The sequence below is a fragment of the Hyla sarda genome, chromosome 6, assembly GCF_029499605.1.
Source record: "Hyla sarda isolate aHylSar1 chromosome 6, aHylSar1.hap1, whole genome shotgun sequence".
Taxonomy (NCBI): domain Eukaryota; kingdom Metazoa; phylum Chordata; class Amphibia; order Anura; family Hylidae; genus Hyla; species Hyla sarda.
Window position 1 is genome coordinate 157591794 of NC_079194.1, and position 24925 is coordinate 157616718.

The window sequence follows — 24925 nt, forward strand, 5'->3', positions numbered from 1 at the left end:
CTTTGAAATACGACTGGGCTCCGAAGTAAGAGAGAGCCATGCGCATTTCAGGACTATATTAGGGATTGCATAGGGGTGGACAATGGGAATCACTGGTGTAGAACATCCCTAACAGGGTGCCTCCAGCTGTTGCTAAACTTCCAGCATGCCTGGACAGTCAGTGGCTGTCCGGAAATGCTGGGAGTTTTGTTTTGCATCAGCTGGAGGCTCCATTTTGGAAACACTGCTGTACAATACTTTTTCATTTTTATTGGGGCCGCAGCTCAAACTATAAGCAGGAAACTTACTGTAAACCCGCCCGTGTAAATGTACCCTGTACAAACATCCAGCTGTTGCAAAACTACAACTCCCAGCATGCACTGAGAGAATGTGCATGCTGGGAGTTGTAGTTTTGCAACAGCTGGGGGCACACTGGTTGGAAAACCTTCAGTTAGGTTGTATTACCTAACTCAGTATTTTCCAACCAGTGTGCCTCCAGCTGTTTCAAAACCACAACTCCCAGTATGTACTGATGTAGTTATACAATGGCTGGCGGTACGCAACTACAACTCCCAGCATGGCGAGACAGCTGTTTGCTGTCAGGGATTTGTAGTTTTACGGCCCATGTCCTTAAGGGGTTAATGCACTGCTTTATTACAAAACAGGTTATAGGGGGCCAACCCCCTTAAACCACTTAATGACCACGGATGTAAATGTACATCCTGGTTCGGCGGTACTTTGCGCACCAGGACGTACATTTACGTCCTGAGTATGACCGCGAGGATCGGAGCGGTGTTCGTGTCATACACGGCAGGTTTCGGCAGCCATCCCGCAGCTGGGGACCCACCAGTAATGGCAGATATCCGCGATCGAGTGGATGTCCGCCATTGACCCCTCAGATGCCGTGATATGTACTGATCACGGCATCTGCGGCAATGCGCATGATAAAATGGATGATCGGATCGCCCGCAGCGATCCGATCATCTGTAATGGCGGACGAAGGGTCCCCTCACCTGCCTCCGTCCGTCTCCTCAGGTCTGAGATCGGGCAGACCAGAGCAGAAGATGACCGATAATACTCATCAGTGCTATGTCCTATGCATAACGCTGAACAGTAATAGCAATCAAACGATTGCTATATATAGTCCCCTATGGGGACATAAAAAAATGTTAAGAGACAGTTGAAAAATGTAAAAATAAAAAGTAAAAAAAAAAATTAATTAAAATTGTCAGTTTTTCCAATTTTACCCCCATAAAGCGTAATTTTTTTAAAATAAATATATTTGGTATCGCCGCGTGCGTAAATGTCCCAACTATCAAAATACAGTAACCCCCCAACATGCGATGCCCCCGACATATGATAAAATCGACATACGATGGCCTCTCAGAGGCCATCGCATGTCGATGTCAGCATCGACATACGATGCTTTTATATGTCGGGGCCATCGCATTAACCGCTATCCGACAGTGCAAAATGCTTAAGCTGCTGTCGGATAGCAGTTTAAGCCTCCCGGACAGGTTCGCTTACCTAGCCCCGCTGCTCCGGGTCCACTTCGCGATCCTCCGGCGTCTTCTGTATCTTCTTCAGGGTCCGGGCCTCTCTTTCTGGCGTCGTTATTATGTCACTACGCACGCCGTGCCGGCGCAGCAGCGTAACAACATCACCAGAAAGTGAGGTCCGGACCCTGCAGAAGAAGCCAGAGGATCCCGAAGAAGACACCGGAGCAGCGGGACAGCATCGGGAGCCCCTGGGAAAGCATTGGACGCGGCCCGGAGTGGCGGGGACAGGTGAATATAACTTCCTATACTTTACATTGCACGGATCCCTCAACATACGATGGATTCGACAAACGATGGGTCGTTTGGAACGAATTACCATCGTATGTTGAGGGACCACTGTATAATGTTAATGATCCCGTACGGTGAACGGCATAAACGTAAAAATAAAAGTCCAAAAATGCTGTTTTTTTTCATTTTATTCCCAAAAAAATAAAAATTATCTAAAAGTTTTATATATGCAAATGTGGTATCGATGAAAATGACAGACGACGGCGCAAAAAATGAGCCCTCATACCGCCCTATATATGGAAAACTGAAAAAAAGTTATAGGTGGTCAAAATAGGGCAATTTTAGATTACTGATTTTGTACAAAAAGTTTTCGATTTTTTTAAAAATAAAAATATATAAGTATCTAGCAGCCATGGGTATAATTTTAATCGTATTGACCCACACAATAAAGAACACCTGTGGATAGAAACAAATATTTTAAAAAAACAGCGCTCAGAGAGGGAGATATAGGCAGTAGTGTTCCAGATACAAATGTTGAACCGGGAAATATTTCACTTACTTCACTGTTCAACATTTGTATCTGGAACACTACTGCCTATATCTCCCTCTCTGAGCGCTGGTTCTTTTTTATATTTGTTTCTATCCACATATCACTACGGATTATATACTGTGATTCCGGACCACCTTGTGCCCTCCCTTAAGGGATGTCTTTTAGACGGAGATTGGGATATTTTACACGCTTGAAGGGGACCCTGGGTGTCGGTGGGAGAATATATCTATATGGTGGTACCCCACTCACACCGGGTGAGTAACATTTATTCTATATTATATAACCTTGGGATCAGAGCGCCGCCATTTTTTTCTTATATACTGTATTAAAAAAATGTTTTTTTCTTAAATAAAGAACACATGTCATTTTTACAGTAAAGTGTACAGTGTGAAAACGAAACCCTCCAAAATGTGCAAAATTGTGGTTTTCATAAAAATTTCCTCCCTAAAAATTTTTTGGGGGTTCGCCGTACATTTTATGGTAAAATGAGAGGATTCATTACAAAGTACAATTGGTCACGCAAAAAACAAGCCCTTATATGGGTCTGTAGATGGAAATATAAAAGTTATGGATTTTAGAAGGCGAGGAGGAAAAATAAAATTGGCCTGGTCCTTAAGGTGAAAATGGGCTTGGTCCTTAAGGGGTTAAGGACCATAAGCACAACTATTATTGTCAACAGCAGTTTGCTTCATAACTTTCCCAGAGAGATTTGCACATTACCTTCAGGAGAAAGTTTTTCTTCTACATCTTCTGTGCAGACTTGCGTATCTTCACTTGTTGTAGACATTGCATCTAGAACACTGTGATGTTCCCGTTCATGATTTCTTAACTGACTCTGCAGGAAATTAAACTGAGCATTAGGAAAAACTGAAAAGTTGTTCCATCTCCCCAACTTTGAGCAGGACACAATTCCTTAAAGGGGTACTCCGGTGAAAACCTTTTTTCTTTTAAATCAACAGGTGGCAGAAAGCTAAACATATTTGTAAATTACTTCTATTAAAAAATCTTAATCCTTCCAGTACTTATTAGCTGCTGAATGCTACAGAGGAAATTCCTTTCTTTTAGGAACACTGATGACATCACGAGCACAGTGATCTCTGCTGACATCTCTGTCCATTTTAGAAACCATGCATAGCAGATGTATGCTAAGGGCAGCATGGTGGCTCAGTGGTTAGCACTGCTGCCTTGCAGTGCTGGGGACTTGAGTTCAAATCCCACTAAGGACAACAATAAATTAGGCGTTATTATTATTATAATAACGTCAGCAGAGAGAGAACTGTGCTCGTGATGTCATCAGAGAGCATTCCAAAAAGAAAAGAATTTCCTCTGTAGTATTCAGCAGCTAATAAGTACAGGAAGGATTAAGATTTTTTAATAGAAGTAATTTACAAATATGTTTAACTTTCTGCCACCAGTTGATTTAAAAGAAAAAAGGTTTTCACCGGAGTACCCCTTTAAGCCCAGCTAAAATGACACCTTAAAAAGGTCTTCCAGGCTGTGGCTGCCATTGTGACACTGCAACAAGACATGTTTGAACAATTCTTAGTTTTTGACAATAGGCTAACCACAATATGTGTCACCCCTCGCGATCTCATGGACGGAGCCCCGGCAGTCTGCCGGAAGCGGCCGTTCTGACCCCCCGCAGGAAGCCGCAGCCCCTCCATGTATCTCTATGGAATACAAAGAGGGGCCATGTCGGAGTTCACGCCATGTGGGGGTTGACATGCCCCCTTCCAGCATACTGCGGGGTTCCCAGAGCTCGCATTCTATCCCCAACCCCGCAACACCGTCCCTCCCCTGTGCGTAATGACGGGCGATACAGGGGACGGAGCAGCGTGACGTCATGGCTCCGCACCTCGTGACATCACAGCCCTTCCCCTTAATGAAAGTCTATGACAGGGGGCGTGGTGACCGCCACGCACCCTCCTATAGACATGTGTTGAGGGGGCGTGCCGTGACGTCACGAGGGTGGAGCCATGACAACGATGCTCTGGCCCCTGTATTGCCCGTCATTACGTGCAGAGAGAACTCTCTCTGTGCAGTAATGAGAGCGCAGTGCCGCAGCGGGGATCCCCAGCAGCGGGACCGCAGCGATCTGACATATTGTCCCCTATCCAAAGGATAGGGGATAAGATGTCTAGGGGCGGAGTACCCCTTTAAGTCTCCATTTGCCTGACAATGTCAATGTCACAGGCAGCACTGTTCATTTACAGCTGTCCTTGGTAGACATTATTATAGGAACACCAAATGTAGAAAACTTAATATATGACAGCAATTCCTACCATAACAGCCTCCTCTACTTTGTTCATTAACTCTTTAAAGTTGGGCTAAAAATAAAAGGACACATACCTGCCTTACTCTCTCCTATGTTGCTGCATCTTTATCGGAGCTCTGCTTCCTGATGCACCACCCCTCAGTGAAACTGGTTGGCTAAAGTCATTGTCCACTCCAATGCCCGTTGCAGTGTTCCATCTCAGCCACAAATAGGGTAAGTGGACCATGGCTTGTGCTGACCAATATTCCGGTAAATGGCAAATTGTGGTACATGGCAAAACAGGGCCATGTTAAAAAGAGATGGTGACAGGGGAACTAGTAAGGCAATATGTCTTTTCAGCCCAAATTTTTAAATAGCATGCTAGCTGGAAAAACCCTTTAAATGTTGTAAGCAAAAGTGTGAGAAATACTGAGAATTTTATTCATATCCCAGGAAAAAAGCTATTTAACCTGCTCCAAACCTGGTCATACACACAAGATAATTCAAACAGTGGTCAACGTCATCCAATCATGATCATAATGCAAGAATCATTATTCATGATGGTTGAAGGAAGACTCATTTCTGCCAGGTTGTACTTTGCACCCATGGTCAGCTGAACACACAGTTGTTTGATCATTTTATACAAGCTCACTGATAATTAATAAGAAATAAAGTTCTCTCAGCTCACCTCCTCCACGGTCTGCAAGGACCCGAGCCCGGCCAGGCTTGAAACTTGTAGGTAAAAGAAAGGTAGTCCAGCAGTCCCTTAAAACGTAGATTCTTTATTTACTTTTCTTTAAAAGTACAGAGCACACACCATCCACCTTCACCTGGTCAGCAAACAACTCCTATGGACGCGTTTCGAACGCATGCGCGTTCTTGATCACCACACCACCTGTGTGTTCCTCACCTCCTAAATACCAAGTTCAAGAGGGAGGAGCACTAGCTTCAAGAAGACTTATTTAAAACACCGTTCGTGTACCTTAAAACTTCTTACAAAAACAGGTAACTATTAAAACTTACTATTGCATGAAAAATGAATGGAATGGAGGAAAAACTGTGTTGTCAAATTCTGCTCGGTGAGTTTTCTGAATCGACCAGTTATGGTTATACGTGTTCTATACCGACAGCAGAATTGACAGCAATCGCACTGTATGTACTGGTTCTGAGAAATCTCTGTGATTTCATTCACGAGAATTCCACTTAATGAAATGTTTTTTAATAATGCAACATTAATTCCTTCCGTATGTTCAGACCGTGCGGTATTCTGGTACGCAGAGTGTACTGCCAGAAGGCCTCGCGGTTGAACAATTTTCTTTGGATGTCACCACCTCTTATGGGTTTTTTCACTTTCTCAATGCCATATGCTATGAAATTGTTTATGTTTCCATTATGTGCCTGTGCAAAATGTGTGGATGCACCCGATTTATTTCTATTACTTTCCATTTTGACCGCGTCACATAAGTGCTCGCGGATCCTGATTTTTAAAGGACGTGAAGTGCATCCTACATATTTTAAATTGCAGGCAGTGCATTCAATTGCATACACGACATTTGTCGTATTGCAATTGATGTACTGTTTAATATCATATCTGTGGTTGTCTGTACTATCAGCAAAATCTTTGCAAACCCTGGCAACATTACATAGTTCGCACCGATTTGCTCCACACTTGAAGAAACCTTTGTTACCTAACCATGTGTTCACACATTGCGTTTCTGAGATGACTAAGCTCGGGGATAGACTATCCTTTAAATTGCTAGCTTTTTTCGGCACCACAGCCACTCCTTGTGCCAAAAGACCTGCCAAGATCTCATCTTCCTTCAAAAAGTGCAGGTTTTTATAAATTAAACCACAAATGTTTTTGAAATGTGGATTGTGTGTAATTGCAAGTACCTTTTTTTTTTTTTTTTTTTTATTGCACATTGTTTTCGTTTGATTTGTCACAAGATTTTCTCGACTTTTGTTTTGGACGATTTTCATGGCTCTATTAAATTGTTTGTGGCTGTAGCCTCTTTTTATGAGCCTGTCCTTTAATTGTTTTGCCTCTTCCTGAAATGTGAAATGTGAAGTGCAATTGCGTTTTAACCTGGTAAGTTCTCCAACTGGAATGGCTCTTATGGTTTGTGTGGGATGGTTACTATTGGCCCGTAAAATAGTGTTTCCTGATGTGGGTTTGCGATATGTGGAGCTTTGTATTGTCTGTCCTGGTATGCCTGTGAGCTGTAAATCCAAAAAATTTACTGTAACTAAATCAACAGAATTTGACAACACAGTTTTTCCTCCGTTCCATTCATTTTTCATGCAATAGTAAGTTTTAATAGTTACCTGTTTTTGTAAGAAGTTTTAAGGTACACGAACGGTGTTTTAAATAAGTCTTCTTGAAGCTAGTGCTCCTCCCTCTTGAACTTGGTATTTAGGAGGTGAGGAACACACAGGTGGTGTGGTGATCAAGAACGCGCATGCGTTCGAAACGCGTCCATAGGAGTTGTTTGCTGACCAGGTGAAGGTGGATGGTGTGTGCTCTGTACTTTTAAAGAAAAGTAAATAAAGAATCTACGTTTTAAGGCACTGCTGGACTACCTTTCTTCATTTGCTCACTGATAATTACCCTGATCTGCCAGTTTTGTCTGACATGCTGGATATCAATGATCCCATTAACTATTGATCAGCCAAATTCTGGCTAATGAAAGTCATATGTGTATGGCCAACTTTATTTACAAGTCTCTGTTTGGCTGTAAGACACCTAGCTGCAGAAGGAGCTCTACCCCACCACTATGTTTGCAATACAAGACTAAGAACACTAAACCCAGCCGTGCTGGAAATAGAAGGGAATAGGACAAATGAGTCCCATATTCTTTGCAAAATATCAGTGCATTAAGACAGTGATGTCCAAACTGTGGCCCTCCACATGTTGCAAAACCAACTTTTACACCAAAAGAAGGGGCCAAAATATTGGTTATCAAAAGTATGAATCTTTTTTACTAACTTAATAAAAACAATCCAAAGGATTAAAAATGGCAGTGTTATAAAAGCAGTTACACACACAGAAAAGATGGAGGTGAGTATATCATATAAAGCGCCTGATGGAGATGATCAACCTACATAATAATGGGTCAAACGGTAAAGCTGGATTACTGATATATGCCATATCCAGGAAAATCAACAAGACGCAAACAAGACAAGCATGGTAATGATGATTATACACAACAGGGAAAAGGACTGGAAAAAGAAAGGAAAGGTCACATATAACATATGAGACACCGGCCAGACCATATACCCCCATACAATACCTCACCTCACCCCGAACGCGTTTTCGCTAAGGCTTTGTCAAGGGGCGTCAAACGGCTGTCTAGGCATGCTGGTAGTTTTGTAACATCTGGATGGCCACAGTTTGGACATCATTGCATTAAGATCCAGTTTAAAAATCAAGATCTGCGCTAAATCTTGCACAATGACAAACATGGCTTCTTTTTATTATTTATTTCAAGTTTAAATGGTTTACAATTACTTTAAAAGGAGATGTCCGACAAAAATAAACATATCCCCAATCCACAGAATAGGGGATAAGTAGCTGATCGCAGGGGTCCAGTCACTGAGACCCTCCGCAATCACCGGAATGGGACCTGGCACAGAGCGAGGAGCGCTTGCTGCAGGCGGCACATGCTTCATACATTTCTAAGGGAGTGCTGAAAAGATCAGTGTACTGCCCTCGGGAACCAGTAGTCATGCGCTCCTCTCAGAGAGCTGGGGTTCCATCCCGGAGATCAGCTACTAATCCCTATCCAGAGTTCTCCTTTAACTAGCCTATGAAGGAAAGTTGTTGTAGGTTTATGCTGCTTTAAATTAGACCCTTATTCAGGAGCAGTCTTTTTTCGGTCATGTTTCTTATTAGCTCAGACTACAGAACAAGTTTACACTCTGTGGTCCCCAAAAATCATGAACTTCTGCTCCGGACCAGTCTGCTTCTACAGTGCATAGGCAGAAAGCCGTCAATTGGTGGCAGAGCTCTATCAACAGCAGTTAAGTGGTTCGGAGCAGAAGCTCGTTAATTTTTGGCACCACAGTGCAGTGTTTAGTAGTCCCAGCTAATTGATACAGATTAAAAAATAAAAAAACACAACACATAACTAATCCACAAAAAAGTTAAACCACCTGTTTTAGGGTCAGTGTCACCAGGTTTCTGTTGCTCTCAGAAAAAGATTATTTCTTCCAAAAATAGCCACTCTTGTCTTCAGTCTGTTTATGGAATTGCAGCTCAGATCCACTGGAAAACTTTTTTGAAATCAACTAGTGCCAGAAAGTTAAACAGATTTGTATATTACTTTTATTAAAAATATTAATCCTTCCAGTACTTAGCTGCTGTTATGATCCATAGGAAGTTTTTTTTAATTTTTTAAAATTTTTTATTATTCTGCCTGACCACAGTGCTCTCTGCTGGCACCTCTGTCCATTTTAGGAACTGTCCAGAGCAGAATATATGTTTTCTATGGGGATTTGCTCCTACTCTGGACAGTTCCTGATATGGACAGAGGTGTCAGAAGAGAGCACTGTCAGGCAGAAAGGAAATGGAAAAAGAAAATAACTTTGTAGTATACAGCAGCAGATAAGTACTGAAAGGATTAAGATTTTAAATAGAAGTAATTTACAAATCTGTTTAAATTTCTGGCACCAAAAAATAAAATAAAACATTTTTTTACACACACATTATATATACTAGCTGAGTACCCGGCGTTTTTCCTTCCTAATCCTTGTTGGGGAGGAAAATAAATAAAGGAGGAAGCTTTTGACCTCCTATCCCAACCCGTAATATGTGTACCAGGTATTGAAATATTTCCAGCCGTACAGAAGTTATGTGGGAACATACATGTCCCATTAATTTGCATGGGACTTTAAACAAAAACCCTGACACTCACAAATGGGGGTAGTTAAGGGTTAAATTAACTATCCTATATTTTAAGTGGACATAAGTAACATGTGACCAAGTATCATCGAAATATTTCCTGCCGTTTGGAAGTTATGCAGTAACATATATTTCCCATTGACATGTATGGGACCTTAAACATAAACCCCGCCCCTGGCAAATGGGGGTGAGTAAGGGTTAAATCACCTATCCTATGTTTGTTGTTGACATATAAGTAACATGTGTGCCAAGTTTCATGTTAATATCTTTAGCGGTATGGAAGTTTTTGTGGAACATACACACACACACACACACACGTTGATTATATATATATTATATTATATAATTTTTTTTTTTTTTTTTATATATAGATTATACACACACACGTTTTCCAGTAAGTACCCCTTTAATGAAGATGTCATCCTCACACGCCACCTGCTGTGGTTCTGTTTTCTGTAAGAAAGCAGCTGTATTTTCCTAATCATGGATAACCCCTTTAACCCAAGTAATGTGATGCCAATAATCCTTACCTTGTAGTAGAAGGATTCACTGCAGTGCTTGCACTCATACTTCATGGTTTTGCAGTGGTTGATCATGTGATTTTCCAGATCACTGCTATTTTCTGCTATGTGCTCACAGATTGGGCACTGGTAAGGCTGTCTCTGGCGATGGACACGCAAGTGCTGCTTTATGTAACCTTTGTTATCACTGGTGTAATGGCACAGGCGACATCGGTAGGGACGTTCAGCATTGGGTAAATATTCCACAAGGTTACTGCCAGAGCTGAGGTCATTGGTGCACTCACTCTGAGCATTGTCCTGTAACTCTTTCAGGATGTCCTCATCTGTAGCGTTCTGATCTGTTCTCTCTCTCAGCTTTTCGATAACTTTAAGTAAAGACATGCTGATACCCATTTTCATAGGAGCCTCTGTGAGTTCACCTCTCTCTTTCACTTCCTTTTGATTAACATCATCATTCTCTTCAGGAACGTTTGAAGATTCAACCGTGGGGCAAGATACAACAGTATCCCCACCATCCCCTTGACCAGTGTCTGGATTAATGGAATTAGGCTCACGGATAAGCCGGAAACTGGTTTTAGGACATTCAACTAATCTGATAGGCATGGTTACCAATGCTTCTGCTGCCAAAGAGTGAAGTCTTAAACACTCCGAGTTTGTCCTTCTTCGCACAGGAGGAGAATTCTCATCAGATCCTTCAAATCCTATGATAATCTCTTCACCCTCCACTGCATTTTTATCAGCATGATAGACTTCAACAGAACCTGCTTCTTGGGAATCCTGAGGAACCATCTTCTTCTTAACATCCACCTCTGTGCTGATTAAGAAGGGTTTCTGTGGACCAGCTTCCTCAGCTCCTGGCAAACGCTCTACAATTACATTCACATGGCCTTTTGTATTTTGGCTGCAGCTAATGATTTTCTGTGCGGAGGACAGAAGACTCTCCCTAATTAAGTTATCTTGATCATTTTCAGATAAGGCCTCATCGACAACTACTACTTCAGTCATAGGTGTTGGGGCACTAGTTTGGCTTAAAACATCAGTCCTTTTGATCTGTACACCTACCGGCAACAAGCTATGCTCCTGAACAGGGTCACATCCAGATACCTGCACATGTTGCTTGACGTAGATATTTTCTGAAAGCACTGACTCACTACCTTGTGGTGTATGAGCAACAGTGGAATCTGGCAATCCAGCAGACTCATTCTCTTCCTCAAATATAGGGTATGAAAAGTCAACCTCTCCTGCATGTTTCCAAGCATGGGTCTTTAACATTCGCTGTTGGCCACAGGTATATCTGCAGATGAGACACCGGTACAAACCGTAAGCTTCATAGGCATACCATTTTTTTCTCACCGGCTCAGTGACTTCTGAACATTGGGACACCTGCTTGTCCTCTCTGGGCTGGTCTTTAGCCTGTGAAGGAGCGGAGACTTCGTTTTCACAGTGTGTTTTTATGTGGATTTCAAGTTCACTGTGTGTTTTAAATGTCAAGTGGCACTCTGAGCACATAAGGATTATTTCATTATGTTGTCCATGATTTTTCACATGGGTTGTGAGGATCTCAAAAGAAGGAGAGATAAATTTGCAAAGACTGCACTGGTAGAACATCACTTTTTTATTGTTTGGTGCAGGACTACTGACAGCCTGCTCACTGGGATTCCGTTCCTTGACCCTCTTGGGACAGAAATTTGCCAGATCAGGCTCCTTAGATGGTGGAACATTAGCAACATCATCTGGGTATGGGCGTTTCTTCACTTCAGTATTTCTGCTTGATTCTTGGCTTTTAACCATTGCAGTGAGTTTCTGTATCACATTAATCAAGGGCTCATTGCTTTTCTGCTTGTCCTCGACTGTGTGCATCAGGGTAATCCTGGCATCAGGAACCAGAGTTCTACCTTCTTCGATCCTTGTACCTCCACTTTCCTTACCTTCCATCACACCTGCAAGAACAAAATAATTTTAATGTTATATGTCTACTTCTAAACAACTGGTACCCCACAATCTGATTTTAATAGCACCCCCCACCAAGGTCCTTAATAGCAAATAATTCATTTAGAAAGTGTACTTGTCTAAGATGACACTGCAATAACATATTGGAAAGATTGTTCACTTAAGGAGGACCTCTGGTCCAAAAAATTGGAGTTATGCATACCACTTTGTAGCCTTGCCTTCAATAAAAGATAAGACCCATACTGAAGCTACAAGGTCACATTTATCATACAGTACTGGCATGGTCTTGACAATTTTCTTTTAACCCCTTAATGACCAAGCCCAATTTAAATGAAAACCAAAATTTTGCACATTTTGGAGGGTTTTGTTTTCACACTGTACACTTTACGGTAAAAATGACATGTGTTCTTTATTCTGTGGGTCAATATGATTAAAATGATACCCATGGCTAGATAATTTTATATTTTTTTACCGCTTAAAAAAAAAATCTAAAACTTTTTGTACAAAATCAGTAAGCTAAAGCTAAAATCGCCCTATTTTGACCACCTATAACTTTCATTTTTCCGTATATAGGGCGCTATGAGGGCTAATTTTTTGCGCCGTAATGTGTACTTTTAGATACCACATTTGCATATATAAAACTTTTAGATCATTTTTTATTAATTTTTTTTTAATAAAATGTGACAAAAAAAAGCAGCATTTTTGGACTTAAATTTTTTACGTTTACACCATTCACCGTACGGGATCATTAACATTATATTTTCATGATTTGGACATTTACGCACGCGGCGATATCAAATATGTTTATTAAAATAAGAAATTTACGCTTTTTGGGGGTAAAATGGGAAAAACGGACAATTTTCATTATTGGGGGAGGGGATTCTTCCCTTTTACTTTTTATTTTTACATTTTTCTACTTTTTTTTTTTTAATACACTTATGTCCCCATAGGGGACTATCTATAGCAATCCTTTGATTGTTAATACTGTGCAGTGCTATGCATAGGACACAGCACTGCTCAGTATTATCGGTCATCTTCTGCTCTGGTCTGCTCAATTGCAGACCAGAGCAGAAGACCCCGAGAGACAGCCGGAGCTAGGTAAGGGGACCTCCGGCTGTCATGCTGGATGATCGGATCCCCGCGGCAGCGCTGCGGGTGATCCGATCAAAGTGCCGCAAATGCCGTGATCTGTATTGATCACAGCATCAGAGGGGTTAATGGCGGACATGCGCGCGATCGCAGATATTGGCCATTACGGGCGGGAAGTCCCGCCAAACCAGGATGTACATTTACATCTGTGGTTGTTAAGGGGTTAACATTAATCATGGTATTTACTTGTAAAAGGTATCACCCCTGAAAAAAGACATACTGGATCATGCAGCAAACTAGTGCACCAATGTGCCCACTCCTCAAATGACTGACTATACCAAACTCGGGAGAAAAAAAAAATAGAATTGTAGGCTACAGGTCACTGATAATCTGTCACTTCACGTGGTTAAGAAATTTGGCTGCAGGCCAACACCTTACAATGTAAGACTATGTAAACTTTCAAATGGTGACAACTCTTACTATGCAATACCCAACTGAACTGCACTTATCTAAGGACAAAAATGCAAACACACAAGGTCTAGAGAACTTCTTAACAAGAGATCCAACAAGTCATTGGTGAAGAGTTGCAAATAATATTTTGTTAATAACAAAATTATTTGAGATTTTGATTAAAGGGGCACTCCGGTGGAATTTTTTTTATTTATTTATTTTTTTTTTTATGAACTGATGCCAGAATGTTAAAACAGATTTGTAAATTACTTCTATTAAAAAGAAAATAATTTCCTCTATAGCATACAGCTGCTAAAAAGTACTGGAAGGGAAAAGATTTTTTTTTTGTTTTGTCCACAGTGCTCTCTGCTGACACCTCTGTCCGTTTCAGTAACTGTCCAGAGCAGCAAAGGCTTGCTATGGGGATTTTCTCCTGCTCTGGACAGTTCCCGATACGGGCATCTGGTGTCAGCAGAGAGCACTGTGGACAAGACAAAAAAGAAATTCAAAAAGAAAATAATTTCCTCTGTAGCATACAGCTGCTAAAAAGTACTGGAAGGGTAAAGATTATTTTTTTTTAATAGAAGTAACTTACATATCTGTTTAACTTTCTGGCACAAGTTGATTAAAAAAAAAAAATAAATGTTTTCACTGGAGTACCCCTTAAAGTCTTAAGCGGATCTACAGTTACAGTGGCGTAAATAAGAATGACAAAGTAACTTAGGGACTATATACAAAGGTCTATTCAAAGTGTACAACTGAGATACATTGGAAGCATTCCCTTACAAATTGTATGCTAAACATCCTCCAAAGGTTCACATATACAAAGAAAAAAAAAAAAAAGTCTGTGCAGTACACATTTTTGTTATGCTACATGGAAAACTGTTATATGGTGGACATTTAGATGTAATGTAGGGATGGCTCACACCCACCAGAGCGGCTCTCCATTGTATGGATACATTCACTCTACAGAATTTCTGAAACTGTTGAGGCAGCCTATCATTGTCTTCAATAGGATCCTGCCTCACCATTCACACTGTAGACGTTCTGTAGCAGAATTTTAGTTTCGTATTCTGCCGAAAGAATGAATACATCTAGCTGGACTGTGTTGCTGTCAATGGTGATAGTTCTAGTCTGCACGGTCTTAGTGCCCATGAATTTCAGAGGCAGCCCCTGCACTCGCGATATCCACAAGCGGATATTCAGTAGTGTGAATGTGACCTCAGATTCCTAATATTTAATTTTTGCAAGTTATTCAGTCTTATTTGAAGACAGGCAAATCTTGGAATACAATTCAAATACTGAGAATGTAATTTTTAAACAAGAGCAATATGAATTATTGTCTCTATGGGAACTGCAGGTAAAAGGTTTTAGTTTGGTTGTGGCTGGGCTCCAGCTTGTTGGTATTACAGTAGTTGATGCCCTTGTCCCCTTAGATCAGCCTTAATTGCCTATCCTGTTAATTTTCGCCTGGATAGGCTGACTAGTAAATTGTTTTTTTTTTATATTTTTCTCCTCAATATGTGACACATTAAAGAATATGAATTCAGGCTATGTTCACACAAGTAACAAGTATTCATTAGAATACTAGAGACCAGTCACATAACTTTTGCTCTATTATAGGCATGTCAGAACACATTTTTACATTTATAACTAGAGATGAGCGAACTTACAGTAAATTTGATTCGTCACGAACTTCTCGGCTCGGCAGTTAATGACTTTTCCTGCATAGATTAGTTCAGCTTTCAGGTGTTCCGGTGGGCTGGAAAAGGTGGATACAGTCCTAGGAGATTCTTTCCTAAGAATGTATCCACTTTTTCCGGCCCACCGGAGGACCTGAAAGCTGAACTAATTTATGCAGGTTAAGTCATCAGCTGCCAAGCTGAGAAGTTCGTGACGAATCGAATTTACTGTAAGTTCGCTCATCTCTATTTATAACAATGACTCTGCTTTCCATAGAATTTCATCTAGGAATATTTCCTAAATCTGCTTATGAAAAAAAATTACAGTTTACAAGATAACCATCTCAATCAATACAACGCAGCAGAATCTTTACACAAGTAAGGGGGAGTCTGAAAGATGTGACATATGCGACTAAAAGCTAAGACCATTTCAGTGACTCTAGAGGAGTATATGACACGCAAAAAAGTGATCTTAAAAAGAAAGTGTAAACTTTCAGCAGAAAAAAAAAAAAAAAGACACAATGAGATCACTTCCCTTTTCCCTAGCTATAACATCACCACTGCAGTAACCACAGACAATACTGTGGTATGTGAGGGTAGCCTGGGGAGGGGGGTCAAGTCTATACCGCTTAGCACCAACTCTGGAATGCTAATTCCTTACAAGGCTAACTAGCCGCTCACTAGTGACATAACACTGTGGCCATTGTAACATGTTTTACAAGGATAACATTAACAATTTCAGCAACTGTCAGGGAAGTTAACCCATTTTGTGTATGCCTAAAGAATTGTTAGAAACTTTATCTCTAAGGTCTTAAAGGGGTTATCCAGCATAAGGTGATTTTAGTATGTACCTGGCAGTAATGGACATGCTTAGGAAGGATCTGCACTTGTCTTGGGGCTAAATGGCTATGTTGGGAGATTACCATAACACTGTGGCTAGCTTTTTGTGAACTGGTATTTCCTGTTTGACTTTTTTTTAACTAAAAATCACACAATTCCATTTTCCTCCCTCCCACACATCAGCCACTCCACCCATTGAAACAAATGAGCTGAATTCATCAAAAGATCTGTGGTTTTCAATCAGGGTGCCTACAGCTGTTGCATTAGCTGCAGATTGATCCCTCCACCCATTGAAGCAGACAGGCTCCCTGTCATCAGCTGACTAGTGAGTCAGGTCTCGGCCAAATTGCAACCTGGGAAAAATCTGAGACAACAGTCATTTTGTATGCTGATGAAAATAAATATTGGAGTGAAAATCACAGAAGAATTGTGAGAAAACCATCACACACAGGTACAGACACTATATTATGAACTACACTAACTTTACAGCCCCTGTAGCATAGTCTAATAAAAATAATTCCTGGAATATCCCTTTAAACCTGAGGTTCTCCAGTGGTTGTCAAACTACAACTTCTACTGGGACAGGATTTCTGGTATTGTAATACTGATTGGCTATGCTTATAAGGAAATCGGTCAGTTCCATTTCATGCTTACAGCTGCAGACATGGGTAAATGGCCAGCAGGGCTATAAGACAAGCCATACCTGACTCTTTGTGGATGGTAAGGTTGTAAAATCATGTTTTTCTTCCAAGCTTAAAGTACCATAGAGGCAGTGTTAAGCTTCAGCACCCCACTCCCTCCCATCCCTTCCTGTCCTGCATGATTGATGTACAGTGCATAGTACCGGAAGCCAAGCAGGGAGTGTGGAAGAGTATATGCATGCTAAATCTCAGCATCACCGCTGAAGTTGAATGGAAAACATGGTTTTGTGACTTTGCAAACAGCCATAAGCTAAGAGACAGATATTTAGTTTTCTGCCCATATCTTCAGCTTTGAACACAAAATAGAGCTGATCGATTTCCTTTAACGTTAAAGGGGCTATCTAGTCTTTTAACCTGTTGGGGACGAAGGGCGTATCCATACGCCCATTGGAATTTCGGTCCCCCGCCGCGCGGGGACCGGACCGGGGTGACTGCTGATATCAGCAGGCACCCCGTGCAAATGCCCAGGGGGGTCATTAGACCCCCGCATGTCGGCGATCGGCGCAAATCGCAAGTGAATTCACACTTGCGATTTGCGCCGATTCCGGGTCATTACGGGTCTATGGTGACCCGGAATATAAGGGGGATCGCGGGTGTCTAAGACACCCACGATCCCCCTGAAGAGATAGGAGTGAGGTGGCACGGGTGCCACCCCTCCTATCCCTGCTATTGGTGGTCTAGACGCGACCACCAATTGCAGATCGGGGGCGGGGGGGTTTACTTTCGTTTTCCCCGTCCTGCCCACCCACAATAGGCGGGCCAGAACGGGGAAAACGAAGAGGAGTGGCGCCGAAGATCACTTACCCGTCCGGAGGCAGCGGAGCGACGGCGATCGGCAGTAGAGGACGGCTCCCTGGATGCGACGGAAGCCGGTGAGTTGCCTAGCAACATCTGGAGGGCTTTAGTCTGAGTCCATTATAGTGCTCTCTAGACTGCAGTCCTCCAGATGTTGCAAAACTACAACTACCAGCATGCCCAGACAGCTGTTTGCTGTGTGGGCATGCTGGAATTTGTAGTTTTGCAACAGCTGGAGGTCTACAGTTTAGAGACCACTGCACAGTGATCTCTATACTGCCCTCCAGATGTTGCAAAACTACAACTCCTAGCATGCCCACACAGCTGTTTGCTGTCTGGGCATGCTGGGAGTTGTAGTTTTGCAACATCTGGAGGTCCACAGATTGGAGATCAATGTTCAGTGGTCTCTAAATTGTAGACCTCCAGCTGTTGCAAAACTACAAATTCCAGCATGCCCACACAGCAAACAGCTGTCTCGGCATGCTGGGAGTTGTAGTTGCGTACCTCCAGCTGTTGCATAACTACATCTCCCAGCATGCCCTTCTGTGATCAGTACATGCTGGGAATTGTATTTTTGCAACAGCTGGAGGCACACTGGTTGGAAAATACTGAGTTAGGTAACAGAACCTAACTGAAGGTTTTCCAACCAGTGTGCCTCCAGCTGTTGCAAAACTACAACTCCCAGCATGCACGGTCTGTCAGTACATGCTGGGAGTTGTAGTTTCGAAACAGCTGGAGGTTCCCCCCCCCCCATGTGAACGTACAGGGTACATTCACACGGGCGGGTTTACATTAAGTTTCCTGCTTCAACTATGAGCTGCGGCAAGTTTTTCACCGCAGCACAAATTCCTAGCGGGAAACTCACCGTAACCCGCTAGTGCGAATGTACCCTAAAAAACAATACACTACACTACCACCTAATAAAGAGTAAAACACTGCAAATACACCCTCTTACACTGTCCCCCTAATAAAAAACATTGTACGGCAGTGTTTTCAAAACGGAGCCTCCAGCTCTTGCAAAACAACAACTCCCAGCATTTCTGGACAGCCACTGACTGTCCAGGCATGCTGGGAGTTTAGCAACAGCTGGAGGCACCCTGTTTGGGAATCACTGACGTAGAATACCCTTATGTCCACCCCTATGCAATCCCTAATTTAGTCCTCAAATGCGCATGGTGCTCTCTCACTTCAGAGCCCTGTCGTATTTCAAGGAAACAGTTTTGGGTCACATATGGGGTATCTCCGTACTCGGGAGAAATTGCACTACATTTTTTTTTTGGGGGGGGGGGGGGCTTTTTCTCCTTTTACCCCTTATGAAAAGGAAAAGTTGGGGTCTACACCAGCCCGTTAGTGTAAAAAAACAATTTTTTACACTAACATGCTGGTGTTGCCCTTTACTTTTTATTATCACAAGAGGTAAAAGGAAAAAAAGACCCCCAAAATTTGTAACGCAATTTTCTCCTGAGTACGGAGATACATCATATGTGGGCGTAAAATACACTGCGGGCGCACAACAAGGCTCAGGAGTGAGAGCGCACTATGTACATTTGAGGCCTAAATTGGCGATTTGCACAGGGGTGGCTGATTTTACAGCGGTTCTAACATAAACCCCAAAAAATAAATACCCACATGTGACCCCATTTTGGAAACTACACCCCTCACGGAATGTAACAAGAGGTACAGTGAGCATTTACGCCCCACAGGTGTCTGACAGATTTTTGGAACAGTGGGCAGTGAAAATGAAAAATTTAATTTTTTTGTTTCCACAGCCCACTGTTTCAAAGATCTGCCAAACACCAGTAGGGTGTAAATGCTCACTGTACCCCTTATTACATTCCGTGAGGGGTGTAGTTTCCAAAATGGGGTCACATGTGGGAGGGGGTTCACTGTTCTGGCACCACGGGGGGCTTTGTAAATGCACATGGCCCCGACTCCCATTCCAAACAAATTATCTCTCTAAAAGCTCAATGGCGCTCTTCCTCTTCTGAGCATTGTAGTTCACTCGCAGTGCACTTGACGTCCAAACATGGGGTATTTCCATTACAAATTCTGGGGGGCATTTTCTCCTATTACCCCTTGTAAAAAGTAAAATTTGGGGGAAAAACTGCATTTTAGTGAAATTTTTTTTCTTCATTTACACATCAGACTTTAGACAAATAGTTGTCAAACACCTGTGGGGTGTTAAGGCTCACTGGACCCCTTGTTACGTTCCTTGAGGGGTGTAGTTTCCATAATAGTGTGCGATGTGGGGGGGGGGGGTTTGCTGTCCTGGCACCATAGTGGCTTCCTAAATGGGACATGCCCCCCAAAAACCATTTCAGAAAAACTCACTCTCCTAAATCCCATTGTTGCGCTCCTTCGCTTCTGAGCCCCCAATGCACCCGCCGAACACTTGACATACACATATGAGGTATTTTCTTGCTCGAGAGAAATTGGTTACAAATTTTGGAGAGGATTTTTTCTTCTTTTACCCCTTGGAAAAATTCAAAAACTGGGTCTACAAGAACATGAGAGTGTAAAAAATGAAGATTTTGAATTTTCACTTTGCTGCTATTCCTGTGAAACACCTAAAGGGTTAACACACTTACTGAATGTCATTTGGAATACTTTGAGGGGTGCAGTTTTTATAATGGGGTAATTTATGGGGTATTTCTAACCAGAAGACCCTTCAAAATCCACTTCAAACCTGAACTGGTCCCTGAAAACTTCCGATTTTGAAAAGTTTGCAAATAATTGGAAAATTGCTGCTGAACTTTGAAGCCCTCTGATGTTTTCCAAAAGTAAAAACATGTCAACTGTATGATGCAAACATAAAGTAGACATATTGTATGTGAATCAATATATAATTTATTTGGAATATCCATATTCCTTATAAGCAGAGAGCTTCAAAGTTAGAAAAATGCAAAATTTTCAAATTTTTCATGAAATTTTTGAATTTTTCACCAAGAAATGAAGCACATATCGAAGAAAATTTACCACTAACAAAGTAGAATATGTCACGAAAAAACAATCTCGGAATCAAATTTATAAGTAAAAGCATCCCAGAGTTATTAATGCTTAAAGTGACAGTGGTCAGATTTGCAAAAAATGCTCCCGTCCTTAGGGTCATAATGGGCTCCGTCCCCAAGGGGTTAAAGAGGACTGCCTACCTTCTGGATAGATCATCAATATTTGACTGGTAGGAGTTGGACTCCTTACACCCTTACCAAAGCCTCTTCAATGTTTACTGCAACTCATAATGTGAAAAAAAAAAACATTCTTTTAGTATTGGCATTGCAAGGAACAGCAATGCTATCCTTTTCATTTGAATTGGACAATTCTGCAGTTCCATTTATAGCCACTTCTAGTAATATGACAATTGTAAAGACTTATCCTTAAAATTGTCAAAGCAGCAGTAAACACAGTGATGCAGAGGGCATGCTGGGAGAGCGCCCACTGTCAATCTAATATAAAAAGCTTATTGAGTGGATGGGCCTTCAAACTTTAACCTGTTGGGGACGAAGGGCGTACAGGTAGGCCCTCTAGTCCTAGTACTTAAAGGGTAGCTCCCACCATCATTTTTTTTTTCTGTCCCTATTGCCCTTCTATCCCTAACACCCTCCCTGCCTTTATTAAAAAAATTTTACCATTTTAAAAATGGCATTTAGTCTGCCTGGTAGTGTGCTCACTACCAGGCAGACTTCCCCAGCAGGCACCACGTCACTAATGCCTGCTGGGGGCCAACTTCCGCCCTTCGTTCTCCTAACAGGGTGCCTCCAGCTGTTTCACCACTACAACTCCCAGCATGCCCTGACATCTATTGGCTGTCAGGGCATGCTGGGAGTTGTAGTGGTAAAACAACTGGAGGCACCCTGTATTGGAAGGCAACCTCCGTGGCTCTGTACGGGGCGGACAGCGGCAGGGAGCTGAGCCGGAGCCCGGCCATGGAAGGCGGCAGCTACACCGGAGTGGAGCCGGAAGGGCCCCTGTGGTCCCTGGAGCCCCGGACTCCCCTCAGGTGGCTGCGCTTCTCCCTGCACCAGGCCCACCCCCCGCCTGGGGCTCTGCTGGCTGCCGCTGCCCAGGACAGGAGCCTCATGGGGGAAGGAGTGAGCCGGGAGCCAATGCGGGAGGGACGGGTGCGGGGGAGCCTCTTCCTGCCCCCTCCCCCCCCCCCCCGTACCTTGCAGCAGGGCCGTCAGGCGAGTGCGGGGAGCCGATGTGCAGCCCTGGATGTTCCTGCGCAAGATTACGACTGATGCCCTGCCGGAATCAGTCGGAATTTTGCAGTGACGTCACTCCGCACTGCATTCGGCCACTAGGAGGGTGACTCCTAGTGGCCGAATTTCAAATTGCTTTTAAAATGTTTTAAAAGCATTTTTTTTTTTTTTTATAAAAGTATATTAGAGATATGTTCTAGTACTTAGTAGCAGACTGTCTGAGCATGCTAGGAATTGTAGTTTAGCAACAGCTGTAGGCACACTGGTTGGGAAACACTGAGCTAGAGTCTGTTTCCTTACTCCGTAATTCCAACCTGTGTGCCTCCAGCTGTTGCAAAACTACAACTCCAAGAATGCACCGAGACCGTACTTGCTGGGAGTTGTAGTTTTGCAACAGCTGGAGGCACACTGGTTGGAATCAGTGAGCTAGAGTCGGTTTCCTAACTCAGTGGTTCCCCACCAGCGTGCCTACAGCTGTTACAAAACTACAACTCCCAGCAAGTACGGTCTGTCTTTGTGCATTCTGGGAGTTGTAGTTTTGGAACAGCTGAAGGTTTGGGGTGCTCCCCCCCATGTGAATGTACAGGGTACATTCACACGGGCGGGTTTACAGTGGGTTTCCTTCTACATGCTTGAGCTGCGGCAAAGTTTCCACCGCAGTTCAAACTCCCAGAGGAAAATTCACTGTGAACCCCCGCCCGTGTGAATGTACCCTAAAAACACTACACAAAATAAAAGTAAAAACACTACATATAGACATACTCCTACACAGTAACCCCCCCGCTCCCCCCAATAAAAATGAAAACTTCTCATACGGCAGTGTTTCTAAAACGGAGCCTCCAGCTGTTGCAAAACATCTGGCAGTATTACCGGACAGCCATTGACTGTCCTGGCAGGCTGGGAGTTTTGCAACAGCTGGAGGCACCCTGTTTGGGAAACACTGCCGTAGGGTTTAGGTGGAGACAAGCCCCATCCTTGTATCCGGGTCCGCCCCTATTGCAAAGTCCTAATTTAGTCCTCAAATGCGCATGGCGCTCTCACTTCAGAGGGCTGTCGAATATCAAGGCAACATTTTAGGGCCACATATGGGGTATTTCAGTACTCGGGAGAAATTGTGTTACAAATTTTTTTTGGGGGGGGGGGGGGATTTTCTACTTTTACTCCTTATGAAAAGGTAAAGTTGGGTGCTACACCATAAAAATGTTTACACTAACATGCTGGTGTTGCCACATACTTTTCATTTTCACAAGAGGTAAAAGGAGAAAAAGACCCCCAAAATTTGTAACACAATTTCTCCTGAGTACGGAAATACCCCATATGTGGGCATAAAATTCACTGCAGGCACACAACATGGCTCAGGAGAGAGAGTGATATGTATATTTGAGGCCTAAATTGGTAATTTGCACAGGGGTAGCTGATAGTTACAGCAGTTCTGACATAAAAAAATAAAAATAAAAACACCCACGTGTGACCCCATTTTGGAAACTACACCCCTCAAGGAACGTAACAAGGGCTATAGTGAGCCTTAACACCCCACAGGTCTTTGACAAATTTTCATTAAAGTTGAACATGAAAATAAAAAAAAAATCCCTGGAATGCTGGTGTTACCCCAAATTTTTCATTTTCACAAGGGGTAATAAGAAACTAGGTTAAAAATTTTGGGAGGCTTCCCCCCCCGTATGGAAACACCCCATATGTGGATGTAAAGTGCTCTGCTGGCGAACTATAAGGCTTAGAAGAGAAGGAACGCCATTGGGCTTTTGGAAAGAGAATTAGGCTGGAATTGAAAGCCATGTGTGTTTACGAAAGCCCCCATGCTGCCAGAACAGTGGACTTCCCACATGTGACCTCATTTTAGTAACTACACCCCTCATGTAATGTAATAAGGGGTGCAGTGAGCATTTACACCCCACAGGTGTGACAGATTTTTGGAACAGTGCACAGCCCACTGTTCCAAAGATCTGTCAAACGCCAGTGGTGTGTAAATGCTCACCGCACCCCTTGTTACAACCCGTGAGGGGTGTAGTTTCCAAAATGTGGTCTCATGTGGGGGGGTCCACTGTTTTGGCACCATGGGGGCTTTGTAAACGTGCATGGCCCCCGACTTCCATTCCCACCAAATTCTCTCTTCAAAAGCTCAATGGTGCTGGAGTATTGTAGTGCGCCCGCAGAGCACTTTACATCCACATATGGGGTATTTCCATACTCAGAGGAAATGGGATTACAAATGTTTGGGGGCTTTTTCTCCTATTACCCCTTGTGAAAATGAAAAATTTGGGGTAACACCAGCATTTATTCATTTTTAAGTCCCATTTTAATGAAAGTTGGTCAATCACCTGTGGGGCATTAAGGCTCACTTCACCCCTTGTTACCTTGAGGTGTGTAGTTTCCAAAATAGTATGCCATGTGTTTTTTTTTTTTTACTGTTCTTGCATCATGGGGGCTTCCTAAATGCAACATGCCCCCCAAAAACTATTTCAGCAAAATTCACTCTCCAAAAGCCAAATGTCGCTCCTTCCCTTCTGAACTTTCTAGTGCACCCACAGAGCGCTTTACATCCACATATGAAGTATTTCCTTACTCAAGAGAAATGGGGTTACAAATGTAGGGGGGCATTTTCTCCTACTAGTCCTTGTGAAAATGTATAATTAGGGGTAACACCAGCATTTTAGTGTTAAAAATCAAATTTTTCATTTTCATGTCCCACTTAAACAAAAGTTCGTCAAACACCTGTGAGATATAATGACTCAATTTACCCCTTGTTATGTTCCTTGAGGGGGTGTAGTTTGCAAAATAGTATGCCATGTGTTTTTTTTCTGTTCCAACATCATGGGGGCTTCCTAAATGCGACATGCCCCCAAAAACCATTTCAGCAAAAATTGCTCTCCAAAATCACATTGTCGCTCCTTCCCTTCTGAACCCTCTAGTGCACCCACAGAGCACTTTACATCCAAATATGAGGTATTTCCTTACTCGAGAGAAAATTGCAAGTTGTTTTTTTTTGGGGGGGGGGGGGCTCTTTTTTACCTTTCTCCCCTTGTAAAAAATGAAAACAATAGGGCTACAACAAAATGTTAGTGTAAAAAGAAAAAAAAAATATGGATTTAGATTTTTCTCCTCCATTTTGCTGCTATTCCTGAGAAACACCTAAAGGGTAAACACATTTTTTGAATGTCATTTTGAATACTTTGAGGGGCGCAGTTTTCATAATGGGGTCCATCATATGGG

At 42.6% G+C, this 24925-nt stretch overlaps 1 protein-coding gene across 3 annotated transcripts in view; it reads right to left on the reverse strand.

The window, feature by feature from the left end:
• The window catches only part of ZNF507 (zinc finger protein 507), a 79695-nt gene that overhangs the window by 29043 nt on the left and 25727 nt on the right, over positions 1-24925 (reverse strand). For all 3 annotated transcript variants that reach the window (XM_056525655.1, XM_056525653.1, XM_056525654.1), the window contains exons 2-3: positions 10001-11931; positions 3037-3151 (exon numbers count right to left, since the gene is read on the reverse strand). In XM_056525655.1, the coding sequence (XP_056381630.1) occupies positions 3037-3151; positions 10001-11926 (2041 nt within the window). In that variant the 5' untranslated portion in view covers positions 11927-11931. The remainder of the gene's footprint in view (positions 1-3036; positions 3152-10000; positions 11932-24925) is intronic.